At 31.8% G+C, this 17,753-nt stretch overlaps 1 protein-coding gene across 3 annotated transcripts in view; it reads right to left on the reverse strand.

The window, feature by feature from the left end:
- LOC118197364 (uncharacterized) overlaps positions 1–17,753 on the reverse strand; it is a 120,402-nt gene that overhangs the window by 27,987 nt on the left and 74,662 nt on the right. For all 3 annotated transcript variants that reach the window (XM_035368865.2, XM_035368866.2, XM_035368864.2), the window contains exon 3: positions 9,452–11,492. In XM_035368865.2, the coding sequence (XP_035224756.1) occupies positions 9,452–11,492 (2,041 nt within the window). The remainder of the gene's footprint in view (positions 1–9,451; positions 11,493–17,753) is intronic.

A 17,753-nucleotide genomic window follows, 5' to 3' on the forward strand; every position in this document is an offset into this window, starting at 1 on the left:
AAGTAGGTTAGGTCGGCCTAGAAGGCCAGTGGCACAACGACCAGCCTACTTTCGGGGAAGAAGAAAGTGGACTCAGCGATGTTCCAAATCAGCCTTCTCTTTTGCTGGGTAAGAGCAAAAGGTCAGTGCTTCAAAGAAATCCACGAAAGTTTCCCTGGCAGAAAGGGAGAGCGGGGAGGATTTTGCTGGCCTGGTTTTATGACAGATGGCTTCGAGGAATGAAAACCGATATTTTTCTTAATACTTCTTGAAGTAACACTTCTCATTCTTAGCATCGTTTAGAGGTGTGTACAAAGTAACACAGAGGTGCATTCAAAGTAAAAAGTATAATAGCTACAGTTATGTATGCTAGTAATACTTGCGGTTCTGTAATTGGTAGAGATTATAATTCCGTATAAACTGAATAGCTTATAAAATGGAGCAAGTCCATTTTTCTGGGTTGAGATGTAAAAGGTTTTGCTTTCAATCGATTCAAAAAAGGTAATATGTATTCTACAGAATTATAATTATTTATATTAGGGCAAAGCATTTGAAACTTATCTGCCTAGGTGTTTTTAAGAGAGAGTGACTCGGAACCACGTTACACATGAGAAAACCACATAAACTCCCATGCAATTAACACCGTTGATGGATTTGAAGCCAGTGTCAAACTGTTAATGGTCAGCAGGTTTACCGCTCGGCCCCTGGTTGGCTCTGTGGGGGTTATACCATTATAGGACAGTTTTACCATAAGGCGCACGTAGGCGATAGCCTAAGAAAGCCTATCTCACCCATAAACAAGGAGAAGTTAGAGCGTTAAATCTTTTCAGTTTTAAAATTCTAACTAAATATTAATTTAATATTAGATATATATTACTAGAATGTTATAAATAAACGTACAGTGAAATTCATCATAATAATCATATCTCTAAAATGACTGCCTTTGAAAGTGACCAGTATTTCTGAGTGCATAGTTAAATTACGGTAGTAAACATCCCCGCATCACCGATAATGCTTTCTGAGGCGAGCACGTTCAAATGAGATGGAAATTGTCTGAAAACGTGGCTAGTTATCTTAGTTATATTTTCAGGTTTTAGCGATCTTTTTTGACCCATAAATGTTTGTTTTGTATGATTAGATTACTTTCCTTAACATTTAATTAGACTTGCTTAACATTGATAAGAAATGGCAATGCAGTTTCATTTACCAAAGTATTTTCAATTGCCAAGGCATATGAAAATCTTAAAATCTCTAAATTGTCATAGAAACAAAAAATTTGGGCATTTAAATTATTTATTTCTTTTATTAAAATATGTGGTTTTATGTCGCTTTTTAATAGGCAGTCTGTTGAGTGTTTGCATGAAATTTTAACTTATTGAAGATGATTTTCAGTTTCTTTTGTAGCAGCATTGGTTTTCCACTTACAGTTTTCAGAAAAAATGTAATTGTTCATTTATAAATTTTATTAATGGAAAGAAAGGTTAGAAATTTTCATCGGAAAGAAAAGGGAGCGAAAGAAAAAAAATTCAACTAAATGCCAGATTTTCAAGCTTAATGATGAAGAAGTGAATGAATAAATAATTGTAAAGTCAAAATTAGAGCAAACAAAAGATTAATTATCGCTGATTGCTATTTCAGAAAAAAAGATTATCAAGCTATGCGGAATGACATTAAAGAAATAGTCATAAGTACACCAACCATATTAATGAATATAATTTACGTGTAGTTTTCCTTTCAGAATGGTCAGAAAGCCCACCAGCGGCCGAGCGGTAAAGTCGTTGAATACTGGTAGTTTGGTCTGAGGTTCGAATTCCGCGAATGAGCTGGCTGCGTGGGCGTTTTTATGGCTTTCCCCATGTGTAACGTGTATACGAGCCAGTTTCCCTTAGAAAGTTCTCCACGAAGGCATCTCACCCCTTTGGCAGATAGCTGTAGAGACTTTGCCGTAATTAAATAAACCAAGCGAAACCAAATCAGAACGGGAAAGGCAGTACAAGGCTTGTAAAGTAAATGTAAGGCTTCTTTGTTGGAGTTTTTGTGGTTAAAAGATACTGGAGACGGTGTAGTGGAAAGAGAATAATTATCATCGATTATGTCCTAATCATTTGTATTCGTCAATTAACGTTAACTCGCCTAATGTCAAAAAACGAAATCTTTCGTTTGCTATGGTTATTATAGTATATGTTTGACTACTTGGTTTTCCGCATGTGTAGCATGAGTTCGAGTTAATTTCCCTCAGAAAGTTATCCACGAAGACATATCCTTCCTTGAGAAGGTAACTGTCATGTGCTTTGCTATAGTAATGATTAAGCAAATCACAGACTTAGAATGATGGATTTTTTTCTATCGCACAATTATTTGTAGATAATAAATGCATTCTACAAAACTGTTAGCCTATACATTTTTTGGGTTTTCAAGTTATATTTTATGTAATCATTGTATTAAACAAACGATGAATCGTATTTTTACTTTTCATTTGTTTTCATGAAAGTCCTTTTCAAATTTACCCTACAGGCGGCCAAGCGGATGAGACCACTGAACAGTGGTAGTTTGACCAGCATTCAAATCCCGGCGAATGAGCTGGCTGCATTAGAGTTTTTGTGGTTTTTTTTCCATGTGTAACTCGAATCCGAGCTAATTTCTCCCCAAAAATATCTCCGAGATCTTCTTAGGCAGATAACCCTTGTGTGCGTTATCATGATTTAAAAAACGCCTTTGAAATTTCTTTCGTTATCGGAAACTTAATATTGTAAGACTTTCGAAATAGTAAAAAACCATAAACGAATTTTCGAAAGAAAAAGGGTCATCCTGTATTTTACGATATTTTTTTAGTTATATTATTCCACCTTTTAAATCACGTGACCCGTATATGATTAAAAATGTGCAAAACGAACAATCTGTACTTTACCATGTGAATTAACTGATTACAAATAGGCCAAAAACATAAAATCACGATGTTTACAGAAATCGGCAAAGTCGATTAAAATAAATATTCATATGATATTCTTCAGTTATGAAGAGGGCCATATTAAAGTGCGTTCTAATTAAGAACGAGACAACTACATTGATTAAGATAAATATGCACACTTTTTTAGTTGCTAAAGTAAAAACGATTAGTTTCATTTCCAATTTCTTGCAGTTTTAGTTAACTTTACTTTGTTGGTAGCTTTATTAAAAATAAATAAACAATTGAGAAACCCTGACGCAGTTTAAGAGAATTTACTTACATTTGATTACTAAAACCAACTTTTAAAGAAAACATGCATCGGTATAGCCTAGTAAATATTCGTAAGATAAGCCAAAAAGGAAATTACGCAACGTTTTAGAGAAATTGATAAAAAACTGAGTAATAAATATTTCAACATAAAGTTTGAATTCTCGTAAATAATATTGTAAACTTTAAATAATCTCTAATTTGTTTCATTCTTATTCACCACGCTCACAAATGTATATATATACACAATGTCCACAAAAGTGTTTACATGGTCTTTATTTTCGTAACCGTTGGTTGTAGACATATATACTTCCAGTTACAAAAGCGTTTCAAATGGCGCAAAGTTTCATGTTTTGGCATTTTTAAATTCAAACAAGTTAGTTTTGTAAAAAAGAACGAAATCTAACATTTTACATGTTCCTCCGGTGTCTATACTTATACATAAGAAATTTTTTTGATTATAAAGAAATACATTTCAAGAAGTGTAATTCACATACGATAAAAATTCACAAAGATAGTTGACAAAGGGCCGTACACAAATTGAAGAACACAATGTTTGCACTTGTAAATAACTAAAAATAAAATATTAATTTAGAAAAATATTTCTGTTAAGAGATTAAGTGACAAGTATTTGCACGCTAATTATTGTGAGAAAGTATTGCTAAATATTAATGTTTCAAAGTAGAGATCTTATTTAAGGAATCTTATATAGAGTTCCTGTTACAGAAAACATTGGCAGGCTTCAGTATTGGCACGTAGCCAGCTCGTAATTTTATTTGCAGTAAATAAAAACCAAAAATATTTGTAATTTCCTTGATCACTAGATAACGATTCTAGAGTAATAAAACCTTATGAGAGCATTATTATTTTATTATGTAATATATTAGTATTTTAGACATTGTAAACTTATAAATTACTTGCTTGAAAATTCGTTCCTTGCACAAAATGCAAAAAAGTTATAAATTAAAATCACTATTAAATCATAAAAGAAGGAGAAAAATCAGCCTTGAATTATTCTTATTTATTTATTAACCGACTCCTGAATGCAAACAGAAAATTACATCAAAAGTCCCAAAATTTGAAATTAAACGCCTTCGTCAGTTGCATGTAATTCGATTCTTTAGAATTTCAAGTTATATTTACATAAAGTTCTCCTAAGTTGATCTTTGTATTATACTATTTTTGATTTATAAATCTCTTCTTTTCATTATCATTATGGCTATTGTTATCGTTAACACTGTTATGAATTATGTTTCATTATTTACAAAGCAAAGAATTTTCGATAAGCCTCTTGTTCTCTCATTCTTTTATTTCTCCTCTGATCTCTTTCACGCAAGAGCGTGATTTGTTTGATTTGGAAATAAAGGGAGATTATTAATATTGTTTTTTGTTATTTGTTTCTTACATTTTACTCTAGCTTTGAATACAATGCGATGGAATTAACTACATAATTCGAATTACCGGAAATAAAGCACTATTGGTATTTCCATTGATTGCGCATTTGCCGCCTACGTAAGTTGTAAACCGGATTCGTGGTCGTCTTTGAAGTAGTTTCAAAAAATATCTTTGCGATTATTTTAAGAAAATTCGCCTTTTTCTTAACGTAAAGTTATTGTTTTTAAAATTACGTAAATAATTTTTCATGTGCATATGTACTGAAAATCAAAATATTTTCTTGAAAAATTATATTTTTTTTAAACTCTTGAAATTAGGGCTCATTAATATATTAATTCTTGAAATTTTTAATTAACGCGAATTCACTGCCCAAGGAAAATAAATTATTGTCGCTTCACTTGCAGACAAGATCTCTTGCAAGTGTTGCTTTCCTCTGTTGCAAGTCAAGGTGATCAAACATAGATCCCAATTCTTTATGTGCAAAAATGTTTCTCACCTGCAGAAGACAGATATGTGTTGGAATCGGAAGAGTTTTATTCAAATTGTGCGCCAGTCACACCTTGCTTTTTGTTTGACATAAAATTTTACGTTGACGTATTTTCTTCTAACTTCATACTATATTCCTTTTTTAAAAAGTAGAAAAATTTAAAAACTTGAATTTATTAATGGAAACTATAATTTTTATGAACATAGATACTTGGCATATCGAATATTAGGATTTTAAAGATATTGGTAAAACTGAAGATAAGAGAGAAGTTTTAAGAAAGTTCTCTGCTAATTAATATACACCATGTCCACAAAGCCTTCATGAAGCTTTTATTATTGCAAACCGTTAGTCCTAGATACATATTTTCTGTTTTAAGGTATTTTATGGCAGTCTGCAAAGTCTGAATCAGGATTTTCTTTAAATGATAATCTCGCTCAAAACTTCAAAATAAATTGTTCAAAAATATGTTAAAATTTAGAACTCATTGTATCGAACTCCCTGGTGATATTGAAAAAAATACTCTTACAAATCATAGTCAGTAAAAGTGATGTCGGTTTCCAGAGATTCTTTTGCAATTTGTATTCAGATAATCCAATAAATTTTCGAGAAGCAGCAACCTGCATAAAAGAGCAAATTAATGCTACTCAGTTCTGCTAATATTCATAGTTTTGCGTCTCAAGAATCTATTATATGTCATTTTATATGACCTTTAACTCCCCATTTCGGAGGATTGTGGGAGGTTAGAATCAAGTCTGAGGAGGAACATTTATTTAAAGTTTGCAAGTCAGTTATTTTCACTTTTGAGGAACTTACGACTCTAGCAATACAGATTGGAGCATGTCTTAATTTCAGGCCACTGCCTCCTTTTTCTTCAGATCCTCAGGATTTCGAACCTCTTACTCCACGACAATTTTTTATTAGGTGCTCCCATAAAGTCATTTCTTGAGAAAGCTCCAACAAAATCACTTTGCTTGTCAAGATGGCATCTGATTCAGCAAATTCGTATTTAGTTTTGTCAAGGTGCAAGAAGAATATCTGAGTCAACGGTAATCACAAGAAAAGTGGACTTCGCGTGAAAAGAATATTCGTGTGAAAGACTTGGTATATCTCAAAGAGGATTCTCTTTCGCCTTTGAAATGGAATCTTGTAAGAATCACAGAAGTTTTTCCTTTAAAAGACGGAGTCATCGGAGTTGCTGAAGTAAAATCCTCTACTATCCTCTACTACTTCCTCTACTACTATTGTATCGGCGTTCAATTTCCAAATACTCTCCTCTTCCTAAATAGTCATCCTGAAATTGAGAGTTTAGCCGGGGGGGGATATGTTAAGTTTCAGATTACTTTTATATAGGTGGTGCCGCCCTCGCTGTGTTTTTATTTTTTTTCGGCAGCAGATGTGAAAGCAAAAGATAGAAGAATTCCAGGGATAAATAGAAAGGGCTAGATCATTTCTTTGTTCGACTCCTCGCCGACGCGAGCCTAATGGTGAAAATTAACAGGCAGTAATTTGACGTCACTGTGATGCCACCTGTTCTGATTTCCCGCGTTTAAAACTGTAGTTTCATTCAGCTGCGAGACGATTTTCTAGAGGTTACATATCCCAAATTAATTTTAATCATATATATATCTGTTTTCTAATAATGTATATATTTAAAATAATTTATATATAAGTAATTTTAGTCAGTTTTGATTTTAAATTCTATATTGTAAAGTACCATTTACGTAATATGGCTTTTTGCGCTGTAGTAACTTGCCGTAGCACTTACAGAAGTACGAAAGGATGAGATATTTTATTTCATGGGACCAAAGGATCCAAATGAGGTTTTGCTTTTGACGAAAGAATGGATACACAAATGTCAAAGACAAGATTCTATTAATGCGAAGAGCGGAAAAATCTGCAGCGAACATTTTCTATGCAGTGTTTATGAAGATGATATGAAAAATCGCTTGTTTGGATAGCCACAAAGAGAAACTGTTGAAATGGAATGCTGTGCCGAAAGTAAATTATGATGACAATAATAAATCGAAATTGATGATGACAATAGTAAATCGAATTTTAATGATTTTGAAATAAAACTCACAAATGAAAATATAGATATTCCTGAATGCCCTAAGTTTAAGGATAAACAAGAATGCATTGATAATTTGAAGAACAAAATAATATCCTTAGAAAATTGTATTAAAGTATTGAAAAATAGAGAAAAGAAAAATTTTAGAATGTTTGTTCAGCGGCAAAAAAGGTGGACGACATCTAGACAGAAATTGGTATCAGAAATTAAAATCTCAAATAGCGAAATTGGGGGGGGGAGCACAAATCGGAGAATTTGAAAAAATGTCTAATGCCTATTTTTATAAAGACGCAGATTAATGTATTACTGAAAAAGAAGGAAAAAATCAGGCGGACTAGTGAAGATATTTCACGTTGCATTGTCATAAGAGCCTCTGTCATCTTAAAGCTAGAATTTTTGGAAAGAAAAAAAATTAAGAAAAAAACTGGAATATCTTTACCTAGTATTAGCAAATTAAAGAAATGGTGCCCTAAATTTTAGTGTAGTCCAAGAATTCAAAGTGATGTTCTTACTCTAAAGAAGGAAAGAGGCGAATATTTGTATTCTGTAGAAAAAATATGCGTTCTCAGTTTCGACGAAATGCATATAGATTGAAAACTCTGCTATGACTCTAAACTGGACCAAGTTCTCGGTTCTTTTCAAAATGTACAGTTTGTTTTAATCAGAGGTCTCATTTCGCGCTCTGCCTCAAATTAATGAGAAACCACGTTTTAGATAAAGGATTTGTTTTAGATGATGGAACTGTTTTAAATTTTGTTATTATTAAAGAGGTTTTAAATAGAGATTGAGAAGAAATCACATTATGTCACAAACTAAAACCGAATTATTTAATGGTCAAGGAAAACGAGAGACAAAAAGTTGCTCCAGAGAAATCATTATTTTCAAAAAGTACCGCAAAAGGTATACTCCACCCCACAGGAAATCAAAAAGCATCTGACTTCTATGAGTTAATCGATAATATCTTCGGTATTATGAATAGGCAACAATAACAAGTATTTAGCAAACTAATTTTGTTAAGTACTTGTTAAAGTTATTCTTATTGTATCCTTTGTAACTAATTATTGATTAGATTTTGTGCTAAATTAGCATTCTAGATAAAATATAATAGTATAAAACATTAAAGTAATTGGCATAAAAAGACTTGCTTCCTTTACTCACACTTTTTAAAAATTAAATAACTGTATTAGGTACTCTGAGTAAAGCTATTTTGTCAATATTAAGGTAACAATCTTACATACATTTATTTAATTGTAATATAGATATAAGTATAAATTACAAAATTATTAAAAAAAATTATTATATTGAATCGGAAGATAATTATAACAATGTAAAATTTACAATTAGGCAAAAAAATCAAACGTAGGTTAGCAGAAATGTTGCCATATATGTCATATATGTTTAAAACTATGTCAATGTAAAATTGTTTTTTGAGTAAATTTAAATAGCTGCTATTATAGTTGTCTTAGAAGCAGTATAAAAATTCTCTCAGTTCACATGCAGATAAAGAAATGATTAGAAATAAACGTTCATTAAATAAAAAACCTGCAAATAAAAATTGAAAAAAACCCACGGAACTTTATGTTAAAAGAGTAGTACATTTTATCTATTATTTTAAAATTGAGTAAGTAATATTAAATTTTTTAATGGTTCAGTCTAAAATGCATAAAGCAGTAACATTGTCTCTTCCAAATTATAGCTATCTTTCACACACAGCTCATTTCAAACGCTGGTTCAAAATCGCTAATTTTCAAGCTGTGAATTGCATTTGCGCGCTCAGTATCATCATGGCTATGTCATCACTTCTCACTTTCTGCTTCAGAGGAAAAAGTTCTAGAGCCTAGCCCTTCTCTTCCAAGTCCTGGAAGAATTCAGTGAAAATGTCAACATGTAAAAATTCTACTAGTGCATATAAAAGTCTAAATCTTATTTGTGTCCTTGTCAAATATCAAGTGTTTCCAGGTAATTATTTTAATAAAGTTCATAAAATTCAAGGTTTAATTATTTTATAATTATTGAATTTACCACCAAACACTTCCGAATACGACACTGTTTTAACTGAGGGAAATGTTCGTATTTTGATATTTTTTAATTAAAAAAAATCTACTTTAAAAAATAATGGAACATAACATTTTATACTGTGTCTTTGTCAGTATGGTTATATTTAGGAAAATTTTATTTCGATTCTAAAGTACGAAATACAAAAAAATTAATTCCTCTACGACAAATATTAACTGATTCATTTAATTTTAAAGTTTCAAAATATGCCTTAAATATTATTGCACATACTTCATATGTCAAAATATCTTACCTTTTTTCCGTAATTTGTGATTTTTCTTGCAATATTGTCTCTCTTTTGACCTTCTTTCTCGAGATCTTCCTCTAATTGATGGCAGTTCTGTAAGAATTTCAGGTTCTTCTTGTCTCTGAGGAGGCACACTCATGGATCGCAGTCGGATTATGTTCTCTTGTGTTCCATCTACCCAGCTTTCAGAAGAAGGCCCAGAGCATAAGAAAGTCACGGAGATCTGATGATCGTTCTTTGATTGATCAAAGTTATTTATTTCAGACTTTTTATTCGCACAAAGACTTTTGAATCCTTTTTCCTGTTTTGCGATTGTAATAACAAAACTTTTTTTCACAACAAATTGTGTTTGAGCATCAGTTGTGGGTGTACTAGGTACTGAATCGGTCAGTGGGACAACAGGAGAACAATTTCGGACTAAGATTGAAGTACCATTTTGAGAAAGTTCTTGTTGAGCTGCAGAAATTGGTGGAGGCTGCTTAGGTGATTCGAGACTTCCTCTATTATCAGTATTTAATTTCTCTGAGGATTTTGTTGAATCTTCTATGCTGTTGTTCAGATCTGAAGGTAATATTTCATTGCTATTAACATCTAACTTGTATTTTGTGAGAGGTTGATCATCACAAATTGATGATTCAGTGTCATCTTCAGTATCTTTGTTGCTTTCAGCTTTATTCCTTTTATACTTTTCTATTAAATCTAACTTTTCGAAACGTACTACCTTTTTAGGTTCAGCATCAGAATGTTTGCTATCATTTGTGGAGTCTCGAAGTATACTAGACAATGAAATTTCACGATCAGGTTTCGAATCTTCTGAATTGACTGGCAGTAGTATTGAATCTGCAGGTTTATTATCGCTGTTTTTCTGATTCTCAAGCTCAGTATTGGTATTCTTTAAGTCATTATGGGTAAAACTTTCTTCTAGACTCAAACATTTACCATTGCCATTTTCAGAATCCAGTGTTGAATAATCTGGTGTATCAATATAAAAGGGTTCAGTTTGTTCTTCAACTTTTTCTTTGTCTAGTGTTTGAGATAAACTAGAATTCTCCAATGGCTCATTCACTACGTTTTCAGAAGAAGCCTCTTCCTTTTTGTTATGGTCTAAGTTTCGTTTTTTAGTTTCATGGTCTGAAGAAGCATAGATAGAGTCCTTATGAATTTCTGCTACAGTAGCCAGAGCTTTGGACGAATTTGCTTTGTTTTTAGAATTAAGCAATGCAGTTTCTGAATTTTTCTGGTTATTATATTTCACAGTTTGAGAGTTTCTATTATCGTATTTTTTCTCTTGATTACGCCCTTTGCATGTCTGTCCCTTTCTGGGAGGTTTAGAAAAAGGAGGTAAAGATTTCTCATCGAAGCAACTAATGTGTCCATTTGCCTTTATACCATTCGGGTTCAAATTCACATCGCGGTTGGTTTCTTTGAAAAGAGCAGTTGCTGTTTGAGGTTTGGGTGCCATACCTTTCTTTTTGACAACTTTAATGGGTTCTTTGTAAACATCTCGATTTTCATCTAAAAGTTTAGCCTGTACATTATCATTCCCTATTTCTGAATAAATAACGTCTTCAATGATAGTATTTTCATCGCAATTTTTTTTATTTGATTTTGATTTCCGGTTCGACGGACTTTCTTTGGGTTTGCTGCCATCAGATCCATCAACAATCGTTCTTGATTTAGAGTTCGTTCTCTTGTTGCCGCTTCCGGTCACAATAGTCTTTCCAAACACTTCCAGGTTGTTTTTGAGAGGATTCCTGGATTCTCTTTCTCTTTTCCGACCACGTAACCACCCACCTGATTTAGGAGGTGGGCTGGAACTGCGAGTTTTGCCATTTTCAGCAGTCTTGAGGGGGGCAGTATGGTATCCTATTGCCAAACGGTCACAACTCGTGCCTCGTACTTCTGATCGACTACGGCGTGGTTCTGTGTTAATGAGTCCAAGAGTACTCAGATTAATCTCACTTCGTTGTCGAGTGAGGCCAAGAAAGCTTTTCAGGTTAATACAGTCCGATGCAACTATGGATGGCTTCCGCGTCAACCCAGATTCCTATAAAGCAAATCAAACAATTATAAATTATGGGGAATAGAGATTTTTCTCATCAAAACATTCAAATTCATTAAAAATTAAGTTTCACATTATTCGGTTTCCTGTATCCGTATCCGAAAATTACTACGGGTCTACTATTTTATTATTCATGTGCAAAATTTTTTTTAAAAAATGTGAATCAATAGAGAACATTGAAAATACAGCTATTGGACAAGAATTGCCTAACGTTCTGGAGATAATTAGCGGATGAGAAGCGAAGCAAGAAGAATTGGATTGTTTAATTATGGAAAAGTACATTAAGACTACCTCCTTAAAAGCAGGAATGGCTTCATCGTTGACTTTCTAAGTGACTGGATTACTTGAATTACGGCAAAATATGCGAGGGCTATCCTAAAAGTGTGTGTATGTGTGTGTGTGTATGTGTGATTATGGCAAAGCCTCGAGGGCTATCTGCCTAAGAGGAGGGAAGGAGGGATGCCTTCGTGGAGGACTTTCTAAGGGAAACTGGCTCGTATACACGTTACACATGGAGAAAACCACGAAAACACCCATGCAGCCAGCCCGTTCGCGGGATTCGAACCTCGGACCGAACTACCAGTGTTCAGCGACTTTACCGCTCGGCCGCTGGTGGGCTGCTATCCTAAAAGTAAAGATGCCTTCGTGGAGGATGTTTTATGAGAAACAGGTCTGTAATCACATCATACATGCGAAAAACAACGAAACCTCCCATGCATCCAGTTTATTCGCAGGGATTTAAACTATATTCAAACTACCAGTATTCAGCGATTTTAATGCTCAGCGACTGGTGAGCCTGACGTTCTGAGGCCTAAGTGCCCCATGCCCACGTTTACATACGGCACAAAATAAAAATAAAAATAAAAACTAAGCCCCCCCTGGTGCTAACCTATTCACAGGTGGTTGGTGAACGCAAGAGCTACTTGATTTATTTGGGATGCTTTCATTTCTATAAATTGTTGCAAGTCAATAATACATGATATGATTACGTTTTTAAAAATTTTGAAGTGAAATATTTTGTAACATGTGAAAAATATATATGCTGTAGTTTGCGCTTTGCTACCGATAAAAAGATGATCCTTAATATTGACTTACATTGAATCTTTTTTAGTGTTTTAATGCTTTAAGTCTTTTTCATACTTACTAAAATCAAAGTAAAAATAACAACTGCATTTTACCAATTATTTAGGATTTTTAGTAAGCATTTTGTGACTTTGTTTGATAAGCATTTCATAACATATGAAAAAGCAAGAATTAAAACATTCACAAGTAACACTCTTAATTATTTAAGAACCTGCACTTAAAAAATTACACAAAAACGCGTTTTTGTGTTTTGTTAAACGTTTTTATAATTGATATTTAATTATTTGCGTAATACCTGTGCATAAATATGAATACGACTGCTTTTTACGTTGATGTGAAGTAAAACTTTGGAAATAAATACACAGGAATTTGATACTTAATGGCAGTGACTCATGTTTCCTTCTTACAAGGATATATTTCATCAGAAGTTCATTATCCATATTAAGACAACTGGATACAATTTAACGCTTGCAAGTGAGAAAAAAAAGGTTAAATATAAATGAATGAGGTAAAGAGAGGAGAATTTAAGTAAAGTAAGAAATGTCCCTATAAGTAAAATAACATTAGATTTAATCAAGCAGGAACATAATATTACAGTTTGATGCAACATATATAAAAAAAAAATTAGAATTTTGGAAATTTCAAAACTGAGCTTTCTTTTTTGATTTGCTTGTGAAATTGATTATTAATGATAAATAAAATTCAATTTGATTTCAGAGTAAAAGAAAGTTTAAAATTTCCCTATTAATAATTACTGTACATGTGATAGCAGGAGACAGCTTCATTTTTAAGTATTGCTTTTATTTTACGAATTACAAATAAAAATCAGCAAAACTTGCTGCCTTATGGTTATGAATATTATTCCTGTCAAGCCATCCTTATTTTTTTTAACTTTCATGACGTCTGATGTAAGGTTATGTTTACCTTTTAGTTTAAATATGGATAGTGATTACATATTTTAATGAGATCGGTCCATTTTTTAAAAAATCTAATCTTGGATGAATTCTTGGAAGAAGGTTTTTCTGCTTTGTCTTGAATTAATACCTCTGACAGTATAATCTTCTACAAGCATAAATTAATTTCTGTTGCAAATAACGATATTGACCTAAACAACTAAATTAACTGCGTGTTTATGGTTCATATTTTGTTCCTTCACCTGCCACATTATTTTTGGGAAAGTTCTAAATTTAATTTATCTCACGTATGTTGTGGAAAAAATTCTGAATTATTGCATTTACGCCAAACCCTGGTGAGTCAATAATTTCCTCATCTTGAATTATAGTAATTTCTTCGTAATGTGCACTATTTCCTTTTATGTTTTCCGCGGGAGGGCGTATGGGTTAAAAATAAAGAAAAATTTCTACTTCTCTTTTTTTAAATTGTGATACTGTCACTCGACTGTTAAAAGCCTTTTAATAAGTGCAAAAATCAATATGTTTTTCTTTGTTTTAAATTTCTCCTATTCAAATCAGTCGACAATTATAACCATGTGTAGGAGCGGGGGGAAGTAATAAAATGCTTATTTTTCTATCTGAAAAAAATATTAGTATTTAGTATATCATACGAAAATTTTGAAACTTTATAGCGTAGAAAGTATGATTCTGGAATATAGAAGAATATCAACAATAATTATTTATTTGTGTTAATTAATTGAGCTATATTAATAAAAAATTTGATGTGTACACCACATGACTTCCTTGTACAAAATATTAAATTATAGGCATTTTTTCTTGCATTTCATTTAAACTTATTGGATTGAATTAAATCTAATTCGCCGACAGCGCATAAACCACAATAGAATAAATGCATTCTTTAAAATTCACTCTAGTGTTTGTTTACCATAGCGACACTCTGGCGCTAGATTCACTTAACATTATTAATAATTATATAACAGTTAACATATATAATAATTATATAACGGAAACTAAGTTAACTGTTATATAATCCAATAATTATATAACAGTTAACTTATATAGTATTTCGTTCATATTATAACTCATAATGCACAAAATTTGTATCATTTAAAGAATAGAATTATCTAATCGTTGCCACATTTTCTATTCAAATACTGTAATAAAGCTAGTACGATATATAAAAGAAATTAAGCAAACAAAACAAAAAAGAAACAGTTTTTCACAGACGATTGAGTATTTCTCATTTAATTAATTCAGTTCTTACTTCGCGAGAAGGCAAAAATACATAAGAACTCAAAATATCTATATTAAAAATTACGAAGTAAATCTGAAACACTTATTTCCTCGAAAAAATTCCAGAAAGAATTAAGCATGATTTAATTGGCAATAATAAATGAATGCGTTATCTTTGTTGTTGCGAAGTAAAGTTTCTCTAGATTGGCAACAAATCCAATAGTCTCCTGTTCCAAATGTAAACATCAATGGCCGCCATAAAAAAAAAAAGGCTTAGCGGCACTTAGACAACTTTAAAATTGTTGATAATTCTAAAAATATTGCATATAGATTTACTAAAGGCATAAAAACCTTAACCGGAAGATAAAAACAACATAATACAATCATTTTTAAAGCAAAAAATGTACAATTTACCAACATATAAGAGTAAAGAAACTGAAATCACTGAGCCGGGTAACAGAGTGGATATATATATAAATATATTTATATACGTTTGGTGCGGCCGATTGCAACCAAAATGCGAGGTGTACATCTGCATGTTATAGTAGTCCTATATACAAAAGTTCAACGTTTTCAGGCTACTCGTTTTTGAGTTATGTGAGATACGCACGTACCTACATACGTTCGTACAGATGCCACGAAAAATTATCTTCAGAATTCATTTTAAAGTAGTTTTATAATTTTTTTGGAGGAAAAGAGTATTTTATTCTGTCCTTACGTACAGATATCACGCAAAAACATCATTAAATTGCATTCGATAGCGATCAAAATGGATATTTTCGTTGAAATATGCTGCCTGAAACTTTTCGCGATTACTGTACTTCCTTTTTACTTCGTACAAGGAAGTAAAAAGAGCAAAATTTTTGTTACCTTACTCCAAACGTTTTTTATTGTTCAAAAACTCTTTTTCTGTCTTTAAATTGATGTTATACCTAATTGCAGTGCTTAGAAAATATTGTTGTAATTTTTGAATAATCCTAAATGCGGCTATTACTAAAATTACTGAAAAAATTAATTAATTTTCAGAAGGTTATGTGAAGAAAATAATTTCTTTCAGATGCAAAACTTTGTTGATGAGCTTGAATGATAAGTAGGATAACCGAGATATCTCTCTGGACTGGCTATAAATATCCAGTCTAGAGACATATCTCGGAGGAACATCAGGTCATCATCAGCACTTTAATGACCGCGAGAAATGTAGCTCTGAAACAAAGAGAGATAAGATACACATTACCTAATGATGCACTTCGTAAATAAAATAAGAATTTGTAGGAATTGCATCAAAATTTATAAAAGAAAAAGAAAACCTGAAAGCTTTCAGATTTTATATTACGCCCAAAACGGCGTTTTTTAACGTTTTATGTGTTACCTTCATTTATTAAATATCATGTTTTTCGCACTTAATCTACATAAAATTTAATTCAACAGCAATATCACAAAATATTTAAAAACAATGTATCCTTAGAATCTGCGATACACAGTCTCGTGCGCTGGAGATAATTTTTTTTTTTTTTTTTTTTTTCCGTACAGTGTTGCCATTGCTCTCTTTGAAATCGTTGAGTTTGTTAGTCAAAAACTCGTTAAAGGTTTACAAAATATGAAATAAGTAATAAAACAAATTCCAAATTCGGTCTTCCATATGCCCATGTTCGGTTGGAGAATTACGTTATTCAAAATTTGATGGATCCAGGTACCGTTGTTTCTTTACAATGCGAGAAACATTCATGCATTCATGTAGATTCTTCATTATTTAATTTATTTAAATATAACACATGGCGATAATATTTGGTAGCAACAGTTTGAAAAGTGAACCAACGCTGAAATCGAAACGACGCAAAATGCCGTTTCGAAATAATAGCCCTTTGGGTGTAATGCCGATTTAGGTTAAAGAATGTTACATAGATGATTTTTCATCGCAAACTTAAATAAGTTCACACAAGGTTATGTTACAAATTTGAAGTAATAAATTCATTTTAATTTGTGAGATAATTTTACGACAATTGACAATAAGTAATGTTAATGGAATTATTTTATGTCGAAACCCTAACCATAAAATTTCATAGTTAGGATAGAAGACCCAGAGCAACGAATTTTACTCAAGGACTTTATTTATTTCAAAAATATTATATATATTCTCGGAACCTTCATTAGTTTCAGTTAAAGTAACTTATGCAATTTATTTTAAAGCGAAAGAATTGATCACATGATTATATTCAAAAGCTCTCGCGAAGAAGGTATATTTTTAGTCAAAGTACTTGCTAGGCACACATATTTCACCACATCAGTTGAGGATTCAATCAAGTGATCAAGAAATATTTTTTAACAAAAGCATATGTAATGAAACTGATTATATATATATATATATATTAAATAAAATAATTAAATCTTTTACCTCCAAGTAAAACGAAACTCTTCTACGTGAAGCCATTAATTAAATCACTTTCACTTTTAGGGATGAATTCACTTGCAGAAATGTCAGGCAAGTAAAATCAAAGAAGATAACAACAGCGACGACGCAACATTCTTCACTCAAAAATCAATCGAGGAAGATGATGCTCTCACTACAGATAGGAACTAAATGTTTAAATTTCTTTGCATTATAGGCGCGAGACTGTTCGGTCTGTTAGATATTTAGTCTAATTACACACGGTCAGTGAATTTTCACATTGTAAAGAAATAAATAGCTTCGATTATGGTTGTATTGCTTCATTTAATTTTTACACGCACCCTATTTACCTACATTGTGATGGTTTTTGAAAATAAATGCGTTTTTAATTGTGTAATTAATTGTTTTCTCAAATATTTGAACTGAGTTTATTTATTTAAGTTTACTTTTTAAAAAAAATTTAAAAATCAGTTAACCGTAATATTACCTTAAATTTGTCTTAAAATAAAAGAAAACCAGAATATTTATATTTAGTTTAGCTTAAAATTGTTTTCCTAGATTTCCTGTAAAAGCTATAATATTATTTTACTATTTAGGGAAATAGTATTATATTATATTTAGGGAAATAGG

The sequence above is a fragment of the Stegodyphus dumicola genome, chromosome 7, assembly GCF_044657685.1.
Source record: "Stegodyphus dumicola isolate Sdum_Otavi_A_Nest chromosome 7, ASM4465768v1".
In the NCBI taxonomy this organism is placed as follows: domain Eukaryota; kingdom Metazoa; phylum Arthropoda; class Arachnida; order Araneae; family Eresidae; genus Stegodyphus; species Stegodyphus dumicola.